The following is a 10,397-nucleotide window of genomic DNA, read 5'->3' as shown; positions in this document are numbered from 1 at the left end:
TCCTCCCCTTCCCTCTAACCCTAGCCTATCAGGTCTCATCAGGACTGGCTTTCTCAACTTACATTCTCAATAGGCTGATCCATTCTCTAGGTCATCACTCTATACTCCATAATCATTCCTTTTCCTCTGTAGCTCCCTTAATTTCTAAATTGCATTTTGAAGATTGGCAACCCTTATTTGTTCAATAGATTATGCAAGTTCATACCATAGCTCTTGAGAGTCCAGATACTGACTGGTAGATTGAGGTGGACTGAGAACCTCCCAGTTGTTGCTGCTGCTCCACTGACCACACTTTGAGTCGCTTTAACATTATTGCCTCAGGTTTCTAGAGACAGGCACAGTTTATGGATTTTCTCATGTTCCATGCATTCAAGATTTTCTGTTGCATACCCACTCACAACATTTCCATGTTTTTATGTGGGTGCTGGGTGTTCAAACCAAAGTCCTTAAAGTTACAAAATAGGAGTGCTCTTACCCACTGGGCCATTTTCCCAGTCCTAGGAAGGAGTGCTCTTACCCATTTTTCCAGTCCTGGGAAAGCTAATTCATATAAGCAAAACAGATGACAGTATTCTCCCTTAACAAAAATTAAATTATTCTGTCTAAAATTTATTTTATTTTATTTTATTTTTTAAATAGCTAAATAAATCTTTAATATTTCTAATTGCAAATGTACAGAAATTGCACAGTTACATGGAGTCTTCGAACACCAACAACTTCTCTGTACATTATTACATGGTTAAAAGTCACGGCTGGAGGGAAGGGCTCCGGCCAACTCTGACGTTTGCATTTTTTCCTTTTCACATACTTACGAAAGGGGGGAGCTGGGCACAGTAGGGGGAGGTGTAGCCTTGTGGCTGAGTATATAGAAAACAGGGGCTGGTTCCCTGGACAGTCCGGCTCCCAGACATACGCTTGAGGTCATGGCTACATGTGCCTGCATAGCCCCCAAATTGGAAGGTGGAAACAGGAAGACCCAGAGCTCAGTGGCTAGCCAAACTAGCTGAAATAATGAACTTCTAGTTCAGCAAGAAACCATGTTCCCAAGAAATGCCACAAAGAATGATGGAAGAAGACCCCAGAAGCCCTCTTCTGAGTCCATGTCCAATAACGCGCACACCCGTGCTCATCTCCTACACGTGTGCACCATGTGCAGAGTGCACAAGGCGTGCACACACGTGCAAGTAAAATAAAATCTAATAAAAAGCTAAAAACTGGGCAGACTAAAAGTTAAAATACGCCATACCAGCCTGCCAGTAACTGAGCAGTTATGATTTTGATTCTTACAGAGAGACAAAATAGGTAGATTCCTAATTATCTGTGGGGTGTGTTGAAGAAATTGTGCACATTAGACAGAGATGCTTCCTCTTGAGACTTCACTGGGGGGGTATTGAGGATGGCAGAAAGGGAAGATGGCCTTAGGGACACTGGACAGCAGTGACTTGCCCATTTCAGTCCCTTGTCGGACCAACATGAGGGTAAGAACCGCCTTCGGGTGACTCTGAATTGGTTTTTCATGATCTTTTTAGGGATTTGGGATATTTAGTTGGGTTGTTTATTTCATCCAAACCATGATGTTTTAAAATACTGATCTCCATTACCTAAATACAGATCTAGTAGCCAGCAATACTGGTTAGCAGATGAGGGTACTTGCTGCCACGTCTAACTGCTGATTTCAAACTCCAGGACCAAATGTTGTGAGGAGGGAAAATGCATTTCTACAAGTTGTCCTCTGACCACCACAGAATGCCATGGCATACTCCCGTTCACACAGACACACGTACATACGTACTTACATGCACACACCCACAGACACACAAATGAAATAAACGAAAATGTACTTCCTTTCCCTTCAGCTTTATCTGATCTGGAGATTGTGGCTCAGTCAGTTATCTTTATTTTTGCTGGCTATGAGACCACCAGCAGCGCTCTTTCCTTTATTATGTATTTGCTGGCCACACACCCTGATGTCCAAAAGAAACTGCAAGACGAAATTGATGCCACTCTGCCCAACAAGGTAAGGGCACAAACTTGGAGAGGGAGGAAGGGACGAGGAGAAGCATTGGCTGGAATGGCTCCTTATTCCACCCAGGGAGAAGTTTTCAACAAAATTATAAGCATTGATTCTTTCACCATCTTTAATTAAGAAAAGAGAAATTAATGAAGACTAGACACTGGATGCTGTTTTTTTTTTCTTTTTAATGCAATAACATATTTGCAGGTGAATGTTGGTATATCTTTATCCATTATCTGTCACCAAAAACTACCAAGAAACATCCTCAAAATCACAGAGGCACAGAGGTGTGAGCACTGGCTACTCAAGTGTCTGGATAGTCTGATCTGTTGATGTCATGTGCTGTGCTGTTACCTGCTGTTGGCTATGTGGGACTGGCCATGGCTGGCTGGGCTAGGCAGATTGACTTAGCACTGCCCCACACATCTTTCTCCGCCAATAGGTGACCCTTGAATCAAACTGTTTTTTTTTTTTTTTTTTTTTTTTTTTTTTTACAAAAAGGATAAATTAACTTTTGTTGCATATGGAAACATTTTTCATGCAAAGTATTTTAATCATATTCATCCCACAATTACTCATTGATTAATACCCCTTCACTACCCAGCCAATTTTTTCTTTCATTAAATTTTTTTTATTCACTTTACATCCTGGTTGTAGCCCTATCCTTCCTCCCCTTCCAGTCCCACTCTCCCTCCTTACCCCCTCACTTATTCTCGAGAAAAGGGGAGCTCCCTTTCCCTCCCTCCCAGCTCATCAAGTTGCATCAGGTCTGAGCACGTCCTCTTGCCCTGTGGCCTGGAAAAGCAGTCCCACCAGGGGGAAGTGTTCAAAAAGCTGGCAAGTGAGTCCTTTTCCAATGCAGTCCCCACTTCCCTTACTAGACGACCCACATGAAGCCTAAGCTGCCCATCTGCTACATCTTTGGAGGGGTCCTAGGTCCAGTTCATGCATAGTCTTTGATTGATGCTTCAGTCTCAGCAAAACCCTCTGGGCCCTGGTTAGTTCACTCTGTTGGTCTTCTTGTGGAGCTCCTGTCACCTCCAGGTTCTTTTCTCTTTCTTCCCACTTTCCAACAAGACTTCCTACTCATTGCCCAATGTTTGGCCATGAGTCTCAGCATCTGTTTTGAGACACTGCTAGGTAGAGTATCTCAGATGACAACTCTGACAGGCTCCTGTTTGCAAGCCTAGCAGAGTATCATTCATAATGTCAGGGGTTGGCTCCCTCCCATAAAGACAGTGGGTCTTTGGTTGGATCAGGCATTGGCTGGGCATTCCCTCAATCTCTGCTCTATCATGCCTGCACATCTTGTACGAAGGATAAAATTTGGGTTGAAGTTTTGTAGGTGAGTTGGTGTTCTTCTCCCTCTACTAGGAGACTAGTCTAGTTAGAAGATGTCCTCTTCAGTCTTTATGGTTTCTTCTACTAGAGGGTCTCTGCTTGAATCTCCTCATATCTTCCCAGGAGCCTACCCTGACTTAGTCTCAAGCTTGTTACAGAGATGTCCCCACCCTCAGTTTCTCTTTTCTCTATAGGCTTCTGTCCTCTCTTCCCCCCCCCTCCAGGTCTGATCTCCACTCTCTTAACTCTCTGCACCCCCTCTCCTACCTTCTTCCCTGTCTTCAACCACTACCTCTGTCTATTCTGTCTCCCATTCCAAGTGATATTTCTGCATCCTTCTTTGGATCCTCCTTGTTATTTATTGTCTTTGGGTCTGTGCCTCATAGTATGCTTATCCTGTATTTTATGGCTAAAAGCCCCTTATAAGTGAGTATATACCATGTGTATCTTTCTAAGCTTGGGTTACCTCACTCAGGATAATCTTTTCTAGTTCCATTCATTTGCCTGCAAATGGTATGACTTCTTTGTTTTTAATAGCTGAGAAGTATTTCATTGTGTAAATATGCCACAGTTTCTTTATCAATTCTTTGATTGAGGGACATCTAGGTTGCTTCCAGATTCTGGCTATTTCAAATAAAGCTGTTATGAACATAGTTGAGCAAATATCCATATTGTATGGTGGAGCAGCTTTTGGGTATATGCCTAGGAATTGTGTAGCTGGGTCTTGAGGTAAAGCTATTCCCAATTTTCTAAGAAAGTGCCTGATTGATTTCCAAAATAGTTGTACACATGTTTACACTCCCACCAGCAATGGAAGAGTGTTCTCCTTTCTCTGCATCAGACTCTTAATCTGACATTATGGTCTGTCCAAAAGATCCCATATAGCCATACTCACAAGTTTCTCACATCAGTCTTTACAACTCTGCCCAAACTAGGAGACTGTGAGTTGTGAGATTATCTGGTTTATGGGTGGTTTATCTGGCTCATCGTTATGTTCAGACCTCATAGGAAAGCCCTGAAAGAACAGCCAGCAAGGTGGACCAGCAACAGAGATTGGGGCTAAATGATGGATCCTGTTCTCATTGTGACCTTTACCAGGGTTGAAATTGAACACTGTGGTGGTAGCAGTGATTTGCATCTGTCTTTTGTCATCTTTAATATAGAAGAAACTAGTATCTCCTCAGACCTAGCTAATGCTTCCAAACTTTATATACAATCAGAAGAATGGCCATATAGGACATTTTCATATAGGTATGTGTTCTCTTCCTATGTTGTCTATACCTTCAAGCACACGTGTGTGACTCCTCTTTGGAAAGGTAATTCTCAGTGTGTCAAGTTTTTGTTTACTTTATTTATCATAATCTATTAGTTATGGTTCCTCACATAAGAAAGAAAAAGCAGTATATGGTAATTCTGAGGATTTCAGGTCTTGGGTTTGGAATTGTTAAAAAGTCTTTCTGTATTTTATAATTACCCTACATTTCTTAGAGATGCATTGAGCAGACTGAAGTACGCCATTTATTAAACTGCTTTGTAAATGCTAAGGTTCTCCATAAATATGAATTTTCCTTTGGTAGTGTAATACCTTAGCAGTTCTCCACAGATAAAAGTTAGTTCAAAATCTTAATTTATGAAAATCTCTCTCCCTTTTTGTAGGCACCTGCCACCTATGATGTCCTGCTACAGATGGAGTATCTAGACATGGTAGTGAATGAAACTCTCAGATTATATCCGATTGCCGGAAGACTTGAGAGGGTCTGTAAGACAGATGTTGAGATCAATGGGGTGTTCATTCCCAAAGGGACTGTGGTGATGGTGCCAATGTTTGCTCTCCACAAAGACCCAAAGTACTGGCCAGAGCCTGAGGAGTTCCGCCCTGAAAGGTACAGGCACGTGGGAAAGAGAAACTCTCAGAACCAACTAGTCCCTTCATTATGCGTTGTCTCCTGGTGTTGAAGACACATAAGTAGAAATAGCAGTCTGTCTGTGTGTCTACTTATCATCTATCTATTCATCCATTTACCTGTTCAAACTTTTACGACAAGAGTAGCATCTGTAACAGTGTCCTCAGTGCTATCTTGTTTTATTTTCTTGCTGTTCCTCTTAGCTGTTTCCATTACCTTTAGGGAATATTTACATTGTTTTGTTTGATGAGAAGTTGCTTCTTGGGTCCTACAGAATGGCTGTAATGGTGCCGTTAAGGCCTGGTTTGAGCAGCCCTGCTGAGAACAGAGGATCAATATGTCCTTGCACTACTGCCTCTGGTTGTTGTTCTGGACAGCTCTCTCACCCCATGTCCAAAGCTATGTCACCTGCCATCTAGAAGTCTGACACATCCTTCTTGGGAGGTGGCTCCACTGAGCTCTTCTGGAATACTGGAACTAGGGTCAGGCTTACAGTCTAGTTGTTTTCTTATCAAATAAAGAGTGGTGTTTTTAGGACAGAGGCTGGCAAGCCTAAAGGCCCAGGATCTAGACAGTCATTGCCTTTAACTATGCACCTCCTGATTTCTGGTACCTTATGTTGTTAGCTGCAATGTGTCATTTAGGCACCATGAGGTCTACATTTATAGTACTTGCTGAGGAAGTTAACCAGAGCTCATCGGTTCTTCTGTCTTCTAGACCAGATGGCTTCTGTGTTCCCTCCAGTTTCTGCAATCCCACTTCTTATAGCTTTGTGACACACAGACAATTGAATGTATTCACTTCTCTTACATTCATTTAAAAATGAAACAAGACAATAAGTGCTTAATGTGTATGAGGAACTACTCCAAACACTGTGAATCAATCTTATTAAATTTCTACAACAGAGAATGTTTGACCAAATCGCTGTATGCAAATCAATATCCAGAACACTCTCAATGGAATTCTATGTGACCAATAACCATTCACCCATGTGTGGTGTTTATTCACACACATCTACAACTCTTATGTTTTTGAAACTACAATGCTCTAATATACATCAGAACTTTATAAACCATTAAAAAACACTTCAAGTACATAGTCACATTGCAATTACCACTTTTCTCAAACTAGTATTTTTTTCTCTTAAGTATTATTAACATGTATCTAATTTGCATTAAATTTGTCTGTCCTTTCTGATTTTTATAACTATGAGAGCACACAGAGAAACAAATTAATGATTATATTATATCATGTGAAGAAGGAAGAGATGAAGAAGAAGAAAAAGAAGGGAGGGGAGGGGGAAGAAAAAGGAGGCTAGAGAAGGAACAGAAGGAAGAAGGAAGAAGAAGGATGAGGAAGAAAAAAGAAAGAGGGAGGGAAGAAAAGGGTGGAGGAAGGAAGGATGGGAAGTTGGAAGGAACAGAGTGAGAGATGGAGAGAAGTGTGGAGAAATGGAAGGTAAACACCAAAGAAAAGAAATAAGAGGGAGCAAGTTGAAAAGAGAATAACAGAGAAAAGAAAAAAGAACAACAGAGAGAAGACAAAATAATAAAGAGAAGAGAAAGAAAAACAATTTCAGTAGTGGTGAGTAATTTAACCTCCAATTTCAATGAGGGTTAGTTCAGCTAACAACACACTTTTCCTCAATTGGTCTCATTTCTTGTGTCTCAGAGAATGAACAAATCACACTAAATGCAATGATCATGTTTAAAGATAAATGTTTTTTCAAACAATGCTTACCTCATCTCAATATGATTAAGAACTTCTCCATGGTAAAGCAAGAGGGAAGACTTGTAACATATAATTCCTCTGGCAGGGCACCCACTCTAAGGCCCAGGGAACATCACAGAAGTAGGGGTGGAAAGGCTGTAAGAACTGAGAAAGGGTAGTGGTGCTAATAATGTCTTCTGGCCATAGCCATCATGAACATACGACATCTGTGACCACTTGTGAGAGACTTGCACAAAATAGACAAAGAAATAGAGGGGGGCCAAGTTGGGAAGAAGAGAATGAATAGAGTTGGGGAGACTATACCATAAGTTAATGTAGGAGTAGAAAATAATCACAATGCATTGCATGCAAGTGAGAAACTGTAATAGTCACACCAGCATTTCCACAACCAGCCCAGGTATTCTAAAAGATACCCACAATCAGCTGTTGTGGTTCATGCTTCATGAACTTGTCTTCCTCTGCTCCTGTGGTACCAGGTTCAGCAAGAAGAACCAGGACAGCATCAACCCTTACACATACCTGCCCTTTGGGAACGGACCCAGGAACTGCATTGGCATGAGGTTTGCTCTCATGAACATGAAAGTTGCCCTTGTCAGACTCCTGCAGAACTTCTCCTTCCAACCTTGTAAGGAAACTCAGGTCAGTGTGCTTTCTCAGCAAGTTATGCTTTTTTGGAAGTTTTGCTTTTTAACTGGAAAATTGATTTGCATAAAAGTATATTGATCAAGGACTTTATTGCAATATCTATTGAAGAGTTTAAGTATTTCAGTTTTAGAGTTGTATCTTTTGTTTTAAAAGGTGGAAGTAGAAAGACTCTAAATTCAGGTGATAGGTTAGTCAGTAAGTTTCTTGCCTTGAAAAGATGTGGACTTGAGCTTAAGCCCTAAAATGCAGGCAAAACAAAGCAAGCAAACAAACCAAATAACCCACATACCTACCCACCAAAAAAACCCAACCACCAATCAAACAACCGAACAACCCACCTAATACCAACCAGGTGTGTTGGCATGCTGTCATAATCCCAGCATCAGGGAGGCAGAGAGCAGCAGTTTCCTGGGCTCACCAACCAGCCAGCCTAGCATAATTTATGAGTTTCAGGCCAGTGAGAAACTCTGTCTCCAAAAAGGTAGACAGCATCTAAGAAAGGATGTTGGCAGTAAGAGTAGTTTTTGTGCTTGTAAAGCACTTTCAGCAATTGTGTGTCTCTTCTTTGCATTTGTGGTTCATTTCATTGACTGTTTCTTGTACTTGCATAACTGTTGCAGATCCCTTTAACATTTAGCAAGCAAGGACTTCTTCAACCAGAGAAACCAGTCTTTCTAAAGGTTGTGTCAAGGGATGAGACTGTAAGTGGAGCTTGATGTAGAATGATCCCTTATGATGCTGCATCCTGCTGGACCAGAAATCAATCCAGATTGTAAATGAATCCAGAGACAAAGACTATAGTAATCTCGTGCACTAATAATTCTGGGTGTTCTTTGAGCTTGCTCAGCATCTGTGCTAGTTATCTCCTGTGGAACATAAGATGTGATGACACCAAACCAAGGTAGATATATGCAACTCCCTGGTTCGTGGGACTGTCTATCTCTACTTCATTGTTACCACCAAACTCCCTGATTTCTGATGAGAAAATAAACACCAATTACTAGTTTTATCAACAAGTATTACTAAAAATGAGAATTTTTATTGTTATGCTAATAAATACATTTGTGCTAAACCTTTTTTATTTACAGAGTACTGCAATGAATTACTAAATTGAGAAGTCAAAAAACATGATGGTGTTGACTTCTTAGAAAATTGTAAAGGAACAGTTATTCACTCCAGATACGGCCATTGAGAGACCAAAGGAACAATTCCATCTAAATCTAGCTCATTGTACCAGCGAGTTTCCAGGGATGCTAACAGGAACATGGATGAGGGTTTGTTTATATATATATACAGGTGATTCAAAAGCAGCTGGATCCTGAAATTCTCTTCACCTTAAAGCTATCTCTCATTCGAAATTGTTACTGCTTATGTAACCTGAGAGTTGGGCGCTTACAGTGCTTGTAAGTTCAGGAACTTTGTTTGCATCCTGAGTCTGGTGAGATTAACTCACTTCTGAATCTGTTTTCTTTATTCCTCTTCCCTCCATTACGCTCTGGCCAGCACGATGCAGATGGAGCATGCAGCTTGTGGACCTGGTGCTCACCACACACACTGCCCTCTTCGGGCCAGATTGGGACTCGAGTCTAATATGCACCAGCCTTGAGGAATGGGCCGAAGAAGACATAAGAGCCTTGGAAGTGTTTGATTAGGGTCTCCTTTGGTATTGCAGGCAGGTCTTGAACTCATAGCATGGGACCTGCCCTAGCCTCTCAAAATAGGGATTACAAGTGTGTGCCATCATATATAAACTAGGTGGTTTGAAATTATATATATATTTTGTGAATCTAAATCCTGGGAAAAATTGTGATATCAGAAAAATGATTTGTCACATGTAAAACTCAAATAAATGTAATTTGCTTATACTTGTCCCCACTTTATCATCTTTCCTCCTTCATCCCTCTCACATTCCTCCTACTTTTCCTCAACTGCCGCTATTCTGTTTGCATGTCACACATGTGTACCTAAGTATGTATACACAGATATAGGATGGATGATAGAGTACAGACAGATGACATATACAAAGATAGTCCACACGAGTGGAAACATGCACCAGTATATCCATATTTCTTCCTCCTTTCCCTTCCCCTTTTCCTCCGCGCTCCTACATCTTAGAGCTCTCCCTTTTCTCATGGTCTCCTTACTACATTCATGTTCTCTATATAGCTGCCTGAAAGCAGGGGGGAGCTGTCCTTATGAATTATAGTGTTTCACTTAGTGTGTTAACCTCTAGTTCCTTCGATTTTCAGGAAGGGAAGTGTGTGTGTGTGTGTGTGTGTGTGTGTGTGTGTGTGTGTGTGTGTAGAGATAGGCCCTAACTGGCTAGCCCTCACAACTATTCATCTTCAAAAATGTATAAAGAAATGTGCAAACCAAAGGTTCACATCTGTCTTCGGTTTTATTGCTGTGAAGAGACAGCATAGCCACAGCAACTCTTGTAAAGGAAAACATTTAATTTGGGCTAGCTTACAGTTTCAGAGTTTAGTCCATTGTCACCATGAAGGGAAGCATGGTGGTGCACAGGCAGACATGGTGCTGGAGAAGAGCCGAGAGTTCTACAGTGTGACCCTCTGGCAGCGGGTCTTCCTGCAGCTGAAACACTTCCTCCAGCAAGGCCACACCTTCTCCCACAAGGCCAAACCTATGGGCCACTCCCTATGGGCCTACGGGGGCCATTTTCTTTCAAACCACTAGAACACCTCATCACAGTTATCAAAATGGGAACAACCTCATGGGAACGCCACCACTGTACCTTGCTTTAG

The 10,397-nt window shown here is 41.5% G+C and overlaps 1 protein-coding gene across 3 annotated transcripts in view; it reads left to right on the top strand.

Annotated features, from left to right (window-relative positions):
- Positions 1-9,498, top strand: part of LOC129670203 (cytochrome P450 3A9-like) — a 26,894-nt gene extending 17,396 nt beyond the window's left edge. For 2 of the 3 annotated variants that reach the window (XM_055598695.1, XM_055598696.1), the window contains 5 exons: positions 1,857-2,017; positions 5,012-5,238; positions 7,467-7,629; positions 8,256-8,336; positions 8,724-9,498. In XM_055598695.1, coding sequence (XP_055454670.1) covers positions 1,857-2,017; positions 5,012-5,238; positions 7,467-7,629; positions 8,256-8,336; positions 8,724-8,744 — 653 coding nt within the window. In that variant the 3' untranslated portion in view covers positions 8,745-9,498. Of the gene's footprint in view, positions 1-1,856; positions 2,018-5,011; positions 5,239-7,466; positions 7,630-8,255; positions 8,537-8,723 lie in introns of all 3 variants that reach the window. The other variant, XR_008719138.1, reaches the window with a different exon arrangement.
- Positions 9,499-10,397: the final 899 nt, after the last annotated feature.

The sequence above is a fragment of the Psammomys obesus genome, unplaced genomic scaffold, assembly GCF_907164565.1.
Source record: "Psammomys obesus unplaced genomic scaffold, mPsaObe1.curated_primary_1811, whole genome shotgun sequence".
Classification (NCBI taxonomy): domain Eukaryota; kingdom Metazoa; phylum Chordata; class Mammalia; order Rodentia; family Muridae; genus Psammomys; species Psammomys obesus.
The sequence above is the reverse complement of the archived record's forward strand: the minus strand, read 5'-3'. Positions and strand labels throughout refer to the sequence as shown.